This window comes from Cervus canadensis, chromosome 13, assembly GCF_019320065.1.
Source record: "Cervus canadensis isolate Bull #8, Minnesota chromosome 13, ASM1932006v1, whole genome shotgun sequence".
NCBI classification, from domain to species: domain Eukaryota; kingdom Metazoa; phylum Chordata; class Mammalia; order Artiodactyla; family Cervidae; genus Cervus; species Cervus canadensis.
Genome location: NC_057398.1, coordinates 29,482,227 through 29,497,219, shown reverse-complemented (window position 1 = coordinate 29,497,219; position 14,993 = coordinate 29,482,227). Strand labels below are relative to the sequence as shown.

Sequence of the window (14,993 nt, the reverse complement as noted above, 5' to 3'; positions counted from 1 at the left end):
CCCCGTGGGTGAATCTGCAGATGTTTTGATTGGCATTTCTCTGGTTGCTGGGAGGTGGTGAGAAGGTGTTTTAGCAAAACTAACACTGAGCAGGGGGGCCCTGGTGTGTTTGATGTCAGCATCCTCATCCCTACACCACACACACACACACACACACCCCACACACACATATACAGATACACACATACACACCACACACATACACATACACACACACAGATACACACACACACAAACACGCACATACACATACACACACACATACAGATACACATACACACACACCACACACACATACACACACACACACACCCCACACACACATACAGATACACACACACACACCCCACACACACACATACACAGATACACACACACACACACACACCCCACACACACATACAGATACACATACACACACCACACACACACATACACAGATACATACACACACACATAAACATACACACCCCACACACACACATACACACCACACACACACATACACAGATACACACACACACACCACACACACATACACAGATACACACACACACCACACACACATACACACACACACACACACCCCACACACACATACAGATACATACACACACACCACACACACACAGCAAACACACACACACATACAGATACACATACACACACCACACATACACATACACAGATACACACACACACACATACACACACACACACCCCACACACACATACAGATACACACACACACACCACACACACACCACACACACCACACACACACACACACCCCACACACACATACAGATACACACACACACACACCACACACACACATACACAGATACACACACACATACACACACAGATACACACACACATACACACACATACACACACACACAGATATACACACATACACACACATACACACAGATACACACAGATACACACATTCACACACACATACACATACACACAGATACACACACATACACACAGATACACACATTCACACACACATACACATACACACATACACATACACACACACACATACTGGCTTCCTCGGCCCCAGTTCCTTCATTTGCATCGCTTTGATTTGCTGGTGAGGAGGAATTTTCTTGTAGGAGATTTGGGGCCCTTTATACCTGTTCTCTTGGGAACCGTCAATTCCAGGCTCCAGCTGTGTCCCAGTAGGAGCTCAAGCTCATTCCCAAGAGGGCCCCGGGGTCATTCCAAGTGCAGCCTGTGCATTATCTAGCTCTGCGGACCACACACCTGAGCCCTGCAAGGCCAACACTGTTACCTGTTTTTGCAGAAAAGAAAACTAGGGCAGAGTGGGCTGGAGGTCAGCATACAGCCTTGCTTCCTCATCTGTGAAATGCCTGCCCCATAGGGTGGGAGAGGGTCAGAAAGGGCAGCTCCGGGCTCTGCGGCCAGCATGAGCCGGCACCCTCCTGTAGAAACCTGGTCTCTGAGAAGCAGCAGGAAGGGAGCTGCCTGGACAAGGTGCAGGAAGTAGGATTTGCCTGCAGCCCACCTCCTAGGCAGATGGAAGGGGTGTAGGGAAGGGTCAGCTCTCCCCCAGCTGCTCTCTCCACAGGGATGCGCACGGCGTGCACCAGCTGGCCACGCTCCTGATGGAACTGGACACGGAGGATGAGGCTTCTCGCCTCCTGGCAGCTGACGCCCTATACCGCCTGGGCCGCCTGGACGACACCCACAAGGCCCTGCTGGCAGCCCTCTCCCGGAGGCCTCAGGCGGCCCCTGTGCTGACGCGGCTGGCCCTGCTGCAGCTCCGGAGGGGATTCTCCTACGATGCCAACCAGGTGAGAGGGCCCCAGCAAGCCACAGCAGGGCAGCTTGACACAGGGCACAGTGCTGTGGAGGGCACCAGGCCCCCACTTGCCCCTCATTCAACACCCTGCACCCAGACTTGTCCCAGCCCCAGCTTGTCCCAGGCACAGCTTGTCTCAGCCCCAGTTCTGCCACCTCCAGCAAGTCCTCACCTCTCTGACCCTCAGTCTCAACTGTACCCTGGCCTTTCAGGTTCTCATGAGAACTAGCTGCAGCAGGTACCCCAGGGCCCAGTCTACCTCCATCATGCAATAGTGCTCTGTATTTGCTTTTGTTGCTATGAAGAAAAAGCCATGAGCTGAGTCTCAGCAGAGCTTAGCCCCAAATCTCCCAAGTAAACTAGGCTTGCTGATGACCCTGTCCCAGAGTGGAAGAGCCCCCAGACTCTCCAGCCCTGCCCTCCTCCCTTGGAGACCACTCGGCTCCCAGGGGCAGTGTGACTTCGCCTCCCTCAGGTCCTGTGAGGGCAGAAGATCATGTTCCAGGAAAGAGATGTCAGGCTTTGGGGCAGGGCTGTGGAACCTGTCAGCCTGCTTCTTCCGCTCTGGCCTCTTTTGGGCTCTGGTTGCCCTGAGTTGGGCCGTAAGCGTGGGAGGGAAGGATGCTCTGGGTCCTGCCTGTCCTGCTCTGGGACCGGCGTCCACACATGTGCAACGGGCAGGGGCAGTATCGGGTGGGTAGCTGTGAAGTTATGTCCCATCCCCTCCCCACTCACTCCGCCCAGAGCAGGGACAAGTCCCAGGGGCCCTCCTGGTGCCTTCTGAAGGACTCCCCGGGCCTCTGTCACTTTATTAATTTGAAAGCCCGCTTTCCCTGAACTTCTCAGACCTGCCGTGCGCAGGTCCGTAAGGCCAGATCTCTGCCTGCGGGTAATGGTGGAGGAGGTGCGGCTCTAGGAGGCTAAGACCATCATCACCACCACCACAGCCACCCCAGCCCGAAGTCCCTCCCCCGAGAGCCACGCCCCCATGAGCCACGCCTTTGCAAGCCGTAGCCCTGAGCCACACCCCTGCGCGGAGGATGGGGGTGGAGCTGTCTGAGCCGGCCTCAGAGAGGGCCCAATGGTGACACCCCTTCCCTTGCAGCTGGTGAAGAAGGTGGTCCAGTCAGGGGACACGGCCTGCCTCCAGTCCACCCTGGCCGTCTTCTGTCACGAGGACCGGCAGCTGCTCTGGGGCCACTGCCATGCGAGGGCCCTGGCCATCCTGCGGGCACGACCAGGAGGGGCCGAGGGCGGGGCCCACACCCGGGAGGCCATCGCCTACCTCTCTCTGGCCATCTTTGCCTCAGGTAAGAGCCTCCCGCCCCCCTCCTCCCACCCCCATTCTGCCAGGTACCTGGGGATAAGAGGAGCCTGTGCCATGTGGAGAAGGGGTGTTGTCAGGCACCAGCGGTCTGAGCACATGCTTGGTTCACAGGTGTTTCCTGACCCCTGGTCACCTTCATGCTAAAGCCTAGGAGAGGGCCCAGCCAGCTGGGGCCTGAACTGGGACCCTCCCCTGTATCCTGGGCTCCATACCACACATCCAGGCCCTGAGGGTAGGGGGACCAGGCTGGCACTTTCATGCCTGCAGCCATTCCATGACCAGCTGCTCGGATCCTTCCCCACCTCGTACCTCCCCTCATCTCACTTCAAATGCAGCTGCAGTGCCCCCTCCTCTGGGAAGCCCCCTCTGACTGTCCACCAACTCTCCCAGACACCACCCATCCAGGTTGGGCTCCCGGAGCCAGGCTGTCTGTGTTCCACAGCCAGGGCCCCCAGGCCAATCCAGACTGCTCCCCAGTGTGTCTTGGTGCCCAGCAGTCTGTGAGCTTCCCAGGTGACCCCAGAGCTGGTGCACCCCTTCCCCCAACCCTTTGGGCACCAGGGCGGGTGCAGAAACTACTGAGTAAGGGCAGACGCGCTGAAGCTGGCCGTGCCCTGCAGAGGTCACATCCTGACGCCACGCCCCCTTCCTTCAGGAAATCGGGCCACTGAGTCCCTGCTCGCCCGAGCCCGCTGTTACGGCTTCCTGGGCCAGAAGAAGACAGCCATGTTTGACTTCACCTCCGTGCTGAGGGCTGAGCCAGGGAACGCACAGGCACTGTGCGGCCGGGCACTCCTGCACCTGGCCTTGGATGAGCAGAAGGTACCAGCCCCACGCTCCCCACTTGGGACAGGGCAGGTGGTGGTGCTCAGGAGAGGCACTGCACTCCTTCTCAGGCCCCCAGGAGAGAGGACGCAGGACCAGGCATCGAGTGTGACACATGCATCAAAACCCTGCCCGCTCTGGGGCTCACGGAGACTCACCGTCACATCCCTGGTTTCAGGTAGCCTTTCGCTCTCATCTGAAGAGTCCCTGTGCTCCCAGCTTCCATCAATGTGGATAGATATGCAAAGTCTCAGGGTTAGTGGGGGGACCCCACCTTGGAGTAAAGAGACCTTGGCTGCCTCTTGGGTGCCACCCTAAGCTGTCTATACAGGACCTGTGGTTTCGGGTGGTTGGCATGCAGGGGCGGGGGTGGGAGGTAGTCCATTGCCAGGCCCAGGGTAGGTACTTTCCACAGAGAAGCTGTGTTCAGAGGCAGCCACAGCCAAACAGCCCTGGACAAGGGCAGTTTGCAGCCAAGAGTGATGTCATGGGTGAGAAACTGAAACCACTGTCTGCTCTGATGCTTCGCTGGGTCAAAGTACAGCCCAGAGGTAACCAGCCTGCCAGGCTTCTGAATTCCTTAAGGACTGGAGTCACAGAAGACAAGGAAAAGAGATCCATCCAAGATACCACCGGAATGAGAGCCTCTGAAGACGGTGCTTCTGCCTGCCAGTGTATCACGTTTCCCCGAGGTCACTGGCACCTGGTGTCTGTTCCAGCCTGGGCACGCACGTGTGGTTGGGAGCCCAGCCCTCTGCAGGCCCCTTCCTGTGCTGGGAAAGCACCTGGGTTCTCAGAGACGAGCCCACTAAACAGAGACGGGATTCAGCCAGGAGGCAAACCCCTGGAACCCCGCCCCTGGGTGCTCCCAACATGCCAGCAGCTCCTCTGAGAGCTCTCCTCTGAGAGCCTCAGAAACATCTCTAAGCAGAGGCTACCCCACCTTGTCCCCCCTGAACTTCCTTCTCCTAGAGATGGACTGAGGCCAAGTGCCCACAAGCCCTCCAGCCTTTCACTAAGAGAGAAGCTCTGAGTCAGCCTGCGAAGGTCCAGAATCCAGAATCCTTCTCCCCCACCTCCAATTTTCTGAGCAAATCCTGAAACATCTCTGAGCTTTGTTTCAACATCAGTAAAATGGGGGGAGGGGTGCTTGTTCAAGGTCATCAGATCCTCAGCCTTGAGAGGAAAGTGCTTATTCAAGGCTGTCAGATACTCAGCCTCATGCGTGCGAGTGTGCTCAGCCATGTCCGACTGTTTGAGACCCTATGGACTGTAGTCTGCCAGGTTCCTCTGTTCATGGAATTTTCCAAGCAAGAATACTGGAGTGGGTTGCCATATCCTACTCCAGCGGACCTTCCTGACCCAGGGGTCAAATCCACCTCTCTTTCCTCTCCTGCATTAGCAGGTAAATTCCTTACAACTGCACCCCCTGGGAAGCAGCCATTCAGGACCATTTAGCCTGGTGCCTGGTCCTCAGTGAGGGCTCCATGGGTGGGAGCTGGAATTCCCATGAGCCAGCACAGAATTGGACTTTTTCCTTGCAAAGGTAACCAGCCAATAGGTTTGCCACTGGCCAGCACCAGGGTCAGGTTGGACCCAGGTCATGGTCTAGGGAGGATTAGAGATTACCATACTTTCATCCAGCCATCTAAGGACTCTGTCTAAGACCTTGTCCCCCACACACTTGCTCCAGGAGAACCCCGTTCCTGGACTTCAAAAGTGTGTGACTAGAAGAGGTAATAGATACTGGGCTTCTGAAAACAAAATACCTAGATAAAATACATGGCAACTGTCTTCAGATCCTGGACAACAGACAGTGAAGACCTGCCATCCCTGAGAGAAGGGAAACCACAAAAGGGGAGCCCCAGGGGAGCCCCACAATAACCTGACTTTCTGCCTGGGGAGCCTTTCCTGTTACTCACCAGGAGGTGGGGCAGTCGGCTTGCTGAGCTGAGGAGGCAGAGGCTGGGATTCCTGGCTGGTGAGGTAGCTGAAATTTGCAACAAAGGGCAATGGAGAAACTGGGGCTATGCAGAAGGGAGAAGCCTTCATGGGATTCCAGGTGGGTTCTTGTCTGAGCTGATCTGCAAGTGCAGGGGCCCCACAGAGCTCACAGGTGGCAGGAGATGTTGGAATCCTGACCCCTCCAGAGCAGAGACTCTTCTGAATACCTTAGGCACTCAGCTGAGACCATGCCCTAAGTAAAGTTCATGTTTTTAGTCACTTCAGTCATGTCCGACTCTTGTGACCCAATGAACTATAGCCCACCAGGCTCTGTCCATGGGATTTCCCAGGTGAGAACACTGGAGTGGGTAGCCATTTCCTTCTTCAGGGGACCTTCCCAACCCAGGGATCGAATCAATGTCTCCTGCTTGACAGGAGGATTTTTTTACCACTGAGCCATGAGGGAGACCAAATCAAGGTCATATTTTAGGACTAAGTTCAAAACTGAAATGGATCTGCCCTCACAAGGAACAAAACCAAATCTAACGGAAACAAAATGAGCCACCAGAATAAAACACAACCTCCTTTATGAGACGGTGACATAGTCCAGGCTCTACAATGTACTATCCACAACTTCCAGCCCAAAATCAAAAAACTGCTGAACACCCAGAGAACCAGGAAATGTGACCAGTAATCAGAAAACTAAGTACTCAATAGAAACAGAACTTGAGATGGTACAAATGTTGAAATTAATAGATAAGGGTGTTGAAACAGGGATTATAAACATGTGAAGAACGTCAAGGAAAATTTTTCATAATGAATGAACAGATGGAAAATCATAGCAGAGAAACAGAAACTATAGAGAAGAATCAAGTGGAAATTCTGGAGCTGAAAGGTGTATCTAAAATTTTAAATTTACCAGATGCGCTTAACAACTGGTTGGAAACAGCCAAAGAAAAGGTTAGTAAAATTAAGGATGGACCAGTAGGAATTATCCAATCTGAAGAACAGAGTGGGGGAAACAATTTTCTTCTTAATGAAGGGGGCTTCAGTGACCTCTGGGATGATACCAAGCAGTCCAGCATATGTATAATTATAGTCCCAGAGGAGAAACAATGGGGCAAATATATGTACATGTATTTATATTAATACATGTATTTGTTGTTGTAAAAGTATTTGAAGAAATAATGCCCAAAAATTTTACAAGAAGCTCAACAAATCCCAAGATGATAAACACAAAGAGAACCACACTTGGGCGCACCTTGATCAAATTTCTGAAAACAAAAGATAAACAAAACATATTCAAGGCAGCCAGAGAGAAAAATAAATATTACATATAGTAGAACAACAGTAATAATCCAACTCAACAGACATGAGTTTGAGCAAACTCTGGGAGATAGTGAAGGACAGGGAAGCCTGGCGTGCTGCAGTCCATGGGGTTGCAGACTCGGGGACGACTGAACAGAAGAGCAGTATGAGCAATGACTGACTTTTCATGGAAACAATGGAAGCCAGAAAACAATGGGATGGCATTTCTAGAGACACATTTTGTACTTATGGGCTTCCCAGGTGGCTCAGTGGCCAATGCAGGAAATGCAGAAAATGCAGGTTCAATCCCTGGGTCGAGAAGATCCCCTGGAGGAAGAAATAGCAAGCCACTCCAGTATTCTTGCCTGAAAAACCCCATGGACAGAGCAGCCTGGCTGGCTACACAGTCCATAGGGTCGTAAGAGTTGGACATGACTGAGCAGCTGAGCAAGAGACTTTGTAACCTATAGGACAACAGCTAGAAAATGTTAAAGAGAGGCAGAGTTTCCTGTTTTGTTTTGTTGTGTTGTGTTTTTGTTTTGGCCACAGCACAGCTTGCAGGATCTTAGTTCCCTGACCAGAGATCAAACCTGTGCCCCCTGAAGTAGAATGTAGAGTCCTAACCACTGGGTAGTCAGGGAATTCCCAAAAAGAGGCAGAGCTAAGAGGCTAAAGGAGGAACTAAAATAAAATAATAAACCTATTCAATTAACCCAAAAGAAGGTAGAAAAGGAGGGGGAAAGACATCAAAGTACAAAGAAAAGAACAACTAGAAAACCAACAGGAGGATGGACCTGAGGGTGGTTTCATGGATCCTGACTGTTGGCCAGGTCAGAGGTCAGATGCAAATGACTCTCCAGGGTCAATGCTCTCCTAAAGGGCCCAGCCTCCCTGGACCTCATGTGCTTCCAACAGCATCATCAGGGCCTCCAAACTCCTCTTCCCCTCCTCACCTCCGAGCTGCAGGCTCAGCCCCTGGCCTCTGGCCCTTCTGCTGCCAGCCCAAGCCCCGCTCTGTGCCATAGCGGGTTCTTGATCAGCATGGCCCTTTTGGGGCTCCAGACCATCACCCCTGTCCAGAACTCTGATACCATTGCTGTAACTTCACCACACACTGCCTTGACAGCTCACCCTACAGGCCCTCCTGTTGACTGACCCTCACCCCATGGTGAAAGGGCAGGGACTGGACCATCTGCCTGTTCTGGTGTCCCCAACACTAGGGCACTGAGAGGAACACAACAAATATGGGACGACTTCTGCCACCAACCCTGACCTCCTCCCCTTGCAGGAGGCTGTGGACGACATCCTCTCCGCTCTGAGGCTCAGCCCGAGAACCGCAGTTCCTGAGATCTGCTCTCTGAAGCCGGAAGCCCAGGCCCTTATCACCCAGAGCCTCTCCTCCCGCTGCCGGGCCCTCCTGAATCAGCTGCCAGACACAGGGGCCCGCCTCGATGACAAGGATGCCCAGAACCTCCTGGCTGCAGGGAAAGCACTGATTGAAATTGATGCCAGGCAGCCCCTCTGGCACATGCTTCTGGCAGATGCGCTCGCTGCAGTGGGTATGTGTCTGCCCAGACACAGGACGTGAGCATCGTCCGTACTTCTCCCACCCTGAACTCTTTTGTGTAAAATGGGAGAAAGAGACCCTGGACTCAGTGGCATCTAAGGTACCTCCCACCCTGAGTCCCAGGACTTGTGACCTGTTCCCATGTGGGTCCCCTGTGCAACTTTGTCCATCGGAAGATGAGCTGAAGCCATGATTTGGGGTTTTGTGAAAGGCTCAGATGCTTAGGCCTCCTCTTTAACTTATGCACTTATTCAGATGTTTACAGACTTCCCTGTTCTGGGTGAGACTGTCTTAGGCCCACATATGCCAAAACATTGGTCTTTACTGCAAAATCCTGAGAATATTTCAGCACTAAGTTGAACGGGGAGCTCTCTCTGCAACCTGCATTTCCCAGGCATGTCATCATCACTTCCAAGCCTGTGAGGTGCCCCCACCAAGGCCTTTGGGGACCCCGGAGGCTGCTCTGATCCCATGCAGCCCTACTCAGGAGAGAAAGCAGGTCCTTTCAGTGACCATGGTGAGGGAGCTCTGAGTCCTACTGCTCCACCTGGGGGTCATAGAGTTTAATGACACCCCCTAGGTGGGGGGTTCGGTCATCAGGTGAATCCATGTGACCAACAAGGTGTCACTATGCCCCTCTGTTCCCTGCTCCTTCCTTCTGAGACTAAGGCCTTCCATTAACCAGCCACTCCCAGAGCCAGAGCTGAACAAGAAATACTGTACTGAGCTTCCTAGTGTCCCCCTCCACCACTGCCCTAGCCCCACTGTGACTGTCCTTCCCCAATCCCTGACAGGCAGCTTTGAGGAGGCCGGTGCCCATCTGCAAAAAGTCCTGCACCCCAGCCCTCCATCAGAGGCAGCCCGCGCCCGGCGTGGGCTGCTCCGGCTCAAGAAGGGGGATGTGGTGGCTGCTGCACAGGACCTGCAGTGCCTTGCAGAGATGGATGCCCAGGACCTCGGCTTCCTACTATGTCTCCTGGAGGCTTCAGAGCGGCAGAGCCTCACTCAGGTGGGCACAGCACCCCTCAGAGTCCCCAGCCCAGCCCCTCTCCGGCACCTGGGGTGTGAGACCCCCAGGTCTGGGGCCCTGGGCAGCGCTGCAAGCCCCCCTGCACCTGATCAGGAGAAGGCATCTGGGTCTGGCCAGCTCAAGCCCTGACACCCCCAGGGTGTCTTCTTTGCGTGAAACATATAAGCTGACTTGGGGTTGAGGAGGGGAGGGGACGACACCCTCAGAGCCAGATTGAGTCAGGCAGGAACACTTGGCCCTCATTGGAACCCTGCCCCAATCCCCTGGTCAGGCCAGGTGAAGGACGTCCATCCAGAGAGCAAGCAGGTGAACCCTTAGTGAACCAAAAGGGACCCTGAAGGGATGTTGGGCTGGGGCTCTTTGGGTAGGGGATTTTTCCTTCAGCTGCTCATTTGACGAGAAGGTAAGAGCACATTCCATCAGGCCCTGGGTGGAGCCACTGCCAGCACCATGGCCCTCGCATCTCAGGGGGGTGCCACAGTGGGGGGGTGGGGGCTCACTTCAGAGGGTGAAAGTGTAGGAAGACCATGAGACAGGGCAGTGGGGTTGCGAGGCAGCTCTGGAGGTGAGATCGCCATGGCAATACAGAGGCCAAGGCAAAAGACTGGAGGCAGAAAAGAATTGGGAGTGTTAAAGGAACAGGTGATCAAAATGCAGCTGGTGTGGAGTGCAGGGGAAGGGGAATGAGGAGAAGTTCAGGGTGGGGGCAGAGGGAAGGGCCCCTTCCTTCACCTGCTGGAGGCAGAAGCAGCCAGGCAGGTACAGGAAGAGGACTGGGGGAATGCAGACAGCAGAATGGATTTCCCTGCAGTGGCTGAGTTTAACCTTTTTTTTTTTTTTTTTTTGAGGGAGCAGGGGACGGGGTGGGCTGTGAAGGGACCAGTAGGTGGTAGAAGCCAAGAGCATCAGCAGGCCAGTCAAGAACCCCTGCACGACCTGGGGCAAGAATTTCACCACTTTATGCTTCCACAGGCTCTGTCACTCCAGGTCCATCAGGAAAACAGAACCACCTAGGGGTTTCAACGAAGGGTCAATTATGGAAGTTGGCTGGATGGGCATTAGGGACAGAAAGAGCTAAGGGAGCCATGAGCAACGTAGGGGGGCGGCCCTTGTAGGGCTGAGCAGGCCAAAACTGATAGTGAAAGTCGCTCAGTCATGTCTTTGCGCTCTTTGCGACCCCATGGACTGATTCTCCAGGCCAGAATACTAGAGTGGGTAGCCTTTCCCTTCTCCAGGGGATCTTCCCAACCCAGGGATCGAACCCAGGTCTCCCACATTGCAGGCAGATTCTTTACCAGTTGAGCTACAAGGGAAGTCCAAGAACATATCAAGGAAGCCCTGAGCAGACCAAGGAGTGTGTTATCAGGACCGAGAACCAGAGGGGCGGCTGCGAAGCCCAGAGATCTCAGAGGCGGGTCCTGGGCTAGAGTCTCAGAGCCCAGAGGAAGGGGAGGAGGGCTGTGAGCTAGGAGAAGAGAGCTAGGTTGAGGTCTCGGAGTTCACAAGACAGGGCTGGGCAAAGGTGTGTCTTTGAGTTCTTAGAAGGGCCGGGCCGCCTGGAGACGGGTTTCGTTACTGAGAGAATTCGCGAGACGCTGGGCCGTTGCTGGGCGACGCGGGCCAACACGGAAGTAAGACGGAAGTAGTGGCGCCCCGTTCCGGCGATACTAAGCCTGCGCGGCTGGTGTCGCCTTGTCACTTTCCACTCCTATTTCGCAGAACCCGTAGGTGAAGCAAGAAGAGATGGAATAGTTGCCCTGGGCTGCGCGGGGGTTTGACTCTCTTGCTGATGCTCTTGACCTCCCCGTAGAGAGGGCGCTGCACCGAGAGATAGAGTCGCCAATCCTCGGTGGCACGGCCGGGAAGACAAGACCGCGTGCTCACCTGCTGGGTGCACTGTGCTTTCCTGAGGACAGGCGGTGGCCGGGGGCGTTGGTATCACCTGGCTGCATGGGAGAGGGAGGGACAGCGGGATAGGCAGCGTGTGGTTGATCCCCATCAGGCCTTGGGGAGCCACTGTGGGTTCTTGAGAGCAGGAGGAGCCAAGGGAGGCAAGCGGATTTATCCGGGGCGGATGGCGAGAGGAGGTAAGGCATTTTGGCAGGTTTAAAGAGTGGGCTTCCGCCACACTCAGGAAAGGAAAGTGAGCCTGGGGGGCAGAGGGGTGGCATTGGCCCTTGGAGCTGCTCCACCCAGACGGGGGATGCCAGGGCCTCAGTCCAGGAGTCCCCAGGGCAAGAGTACTAGGATGGACAGCGCCCTCTGACCTCTGGCCCTTCCCTGCTGCATCCACGGGGCAGAGGGTGAGTCCACCACAGCCTTCCTGGACACACCGGGGGCGCCTGGAGAGTGTCTCCCTGGCCTTGACTCTGTCTTCACTGGACTGGTTGGTTAGTGAAGTGAGAAGCGCGCTAGCACAGAGCAGACCCTGCCTTTCTGATCTGGGGTCCAGGAGGGGGCTCCAGGAACAGGCTGGGCAGAGGAGCAATTGCTGCTGTCCTGGGGCTGGGCAGCCTTGGGGGAAGGGGGAAGGCTGGCTGCAGCCCCATCAGAGTGGGAGGAGCAGAGGGAAGAGAGAAGGTCACCCAGGTAAGAGGAGCTGGGACCACAGTTGGGACAGTAGGGCTGTGAGAAGCAGGGTGAAGGGATTACAAGGGGGTGGTCACTGCCCTGTGCCTCCATACACTACCCCCCAGAAGAAGCAGACAGCATTTGCACAGGGGAGCAAGCAGTGGCTGGCTGTGCAGGGCTTGGAGGGGATGGCCTGACCTCCCTCCTTCCGTCCCCTCTGTGCAGGCTGCAGCCCAGGAAGCTGACACCCTCCTGAACTCGGGACAGCCCCGCCAGGCGCTGGGCTACTGCTCACTGGCTGTCCTGGCGGGCGGCAGCAGCAACTGTCACCTACGCCGTCGGGCCACCTGCCTGGCCGAGCTACAGGAGTTTAGCCGGGCACTTGGGGACCTAGACCACGTGCTCCGAGAGGGCTCAAGGGACAGCAACCTCCAGACACAGGTGGAGGACTTCTGCTCCCGGGGCCGCCTGCTGCTGGGTCTGGGGGATGAGGCTGGGGCTGCAGGGGCCTTCGCCCAGGCCCTCCACCTGGCACCCACCCAGGCCCAGAGCAGCCTGTGGGAGCGGCCAGGCCGGGCTCCAGCCACCCACATACTCTTGTGCCAGGCGCGGTGTTGCCTGGTTGAGCAACGCTACAGCGAGGCTTGGACGGCGGCCGAGGCCGGCCTGCTGTTGGACCCAGGGCACAGCAGCCTGAAGAGGCTGAAGGCGAGAATCCGGAGGGAGGCGTCCTCTGGCTGCCGGCTCCACTGACCAGCACTCCGCGGGCCCAGCTGTGGGGCCACCCTGTCATCGTCATTCTTCGTCCAGTCCCTGGGGAGGTTGCTCGAGGAGGTGCTCCCCCCACCCTCTCCCTCTTCCTAGACTTGGGTGGATTAGCAGATGGCCAGCCTTGGGCAGCAGAGGAGAGAGCTCCCCACCTGCCTGGAGCAACCATCCTAGGAAGCTCAGAGCCTCTTCCCTTAACAGCTACCTGGTCCTCAAAGCTGGGGCCCTCTTGGCCCACACGTTGGGCTTGGGCCTTAGAGAGAAGTCCTTTTCCTTGTCCCTGGCTTGGGACCTGCAGGTTGAGTGGGGTTCAGGCTGGCCCCTCATAGCCCTGGGGAGATGATGATAGCCCAGAAAACCCTTCTCCAGATGTGGAGCAGCCTTGACCCTGGCCTGACCTCTGGCCAGACATCCTGCAGGGCCTGGAGCCCCTCAAGGGCAAAAAACTTTCAAGCTGGGCCCAAAACCTATGCTTTCATCAAGGTTGTTCTCTAGGGAAGCCAGCATCTTGGGAGGATGATATGGCCTCCCTCCCCTGCCAAGCAGAGACACCTACCCCAAGGGGCCCCCAGTGAGCAGAGCAGCCAGGCATCTACTTGGCATCCGATCTCCTGTTGGATGTAAAGGTGCTTCCTACATGATTAGACTTACCCAGCCCCACCACAGTTGCCTTGGAAAACCTTCTCTCCTCGGGGGAGTGGAGAAGTCCAGCCGTGGTCCCATTGCTGTTGGTTTCAAAGAAGCCAGGTCCGAGTTGTGCAGTTTTTCTCTCCTGTTCATGAACACAACTGCTGGATAGGCCATCGAGTAAAGCAAGGGACAGAGGGTGCATTTGCTCTCCTTCCCGCAAGACGTCCTGCCCTCATCTGTCCACTCAAGGCCAGAGCTCATCACAGTGAGCTCGCAGATGCCTGACTCACCACAGCTTCCCAGGAGCTGATGGTCTTCGAAGAGCCCCCAACCAGTTTCCCACCCCCAGCTCCTCACTGCTGAGCTGGCAGAGACCCCCACCCCGAGTCCTTCCCATCCACTTCTGTGTGGGCCAGGGGTCGTTACCACATTTAAAGGTCCATGTGAGGCCATATCCCAGCCTCCCACCATGACGTCCAAGTGGACAAGAACTCATAGGCCCTGGATGGCCTCCATCATAGCAGAATGATCTGGTGGTTTCTGTATGAATCAGATTATCCCCCTGAGAACACAGGCTGCACCTTGTTTTCTCAAAATCCAAGGTTACCAAAGAAATGCTTATGATGTGGCACAAAGAGCATTACCTACTCTCAAGACAATAAAGCTGTAAATTGATGTTTTAAAATTCCCTGCAGGTGAAACACCTCTTGGATGCAAAAAGAAATCAAAACTGGAATTGCAGAATATTGTAAAAATAGTTTAAAAAAAAAAAAAAAAACAGCCCAGGGGAACCCCTATGTGTTGCAGTGCTGAGAAAAGTTCACGCCCTGAGTACATCACTAGCCAATCAAAATGAAGTGCATCCTAAACTTGAGAAGTTTAAAAAGGACAGTGAAATAGAGGAAATTAACAGGCAGGGATGAATAACAGGAAGCAGAAGTTAATGAATTAGGAATAGAAAAGGGAAAGAACTCAAAAATCCAAAATACACTTCTTCAAAAATCAAACAGATGAACTAGTAGCTGACTTAATCTCAAAGACAGGAAAGGCACAAAGCCACAAAATTTTTAGAAGTAAAAACAACAAACGGGAAATTTAAAGAATCATAAGACATCACTTTTCTCAACTCTATGCAAATAAGTTTGAAGACCTGGATAAAACGTGTTGGTTCCTAGGAAAATAT

The 14,993-nt window shown here is 54.7% G+C and overlaps 1 protein-coding gene across 1 annotated transcript in view; it reads left to right on the top strand.

The window, feature by feature from the left end:
• The window catches only part of TTC34 (tetratricopeptide repeat domain 34), a 44,614-nt gene extending 30,146 nt beyond the window's left edge, over positions 1 to 14,468 (top strand). The window contains exons 10-15 of the mRNA XM_043484647.1: positions 1,607 to 1,832; positions 2,946 to 3,150; positions 3,823 to 3,989; positions 8,533 to 8,803; positions 9,606 to 9,820; positions 12,638 to 14,468. Of these exons, the coding sequence (XP_043340582.1) occupies positions 1,607 to 1,832; positions 2,946 to 3,150; positions 3,823 to 3,989; positions 8,533 to 8,803; positions 9,606 to 9,820; positions 12,638 to 13,165 (1,612 nt within the window). The 3' untranslated portion in view covers positions 13,166 to 14,468. The remainder of the gene's footprint in view (positions 1 to 1,606; positions 1,833 to 2,945; positions 3,151 to 3,822; positions 3,990 to 8,532; positions 8,804 to 9,605; positions 9,821 to 12,637) is intronic.
• The last annotated feature ends 525 nt before the right edge of the window (positions 14,469 to 14,993 follow it).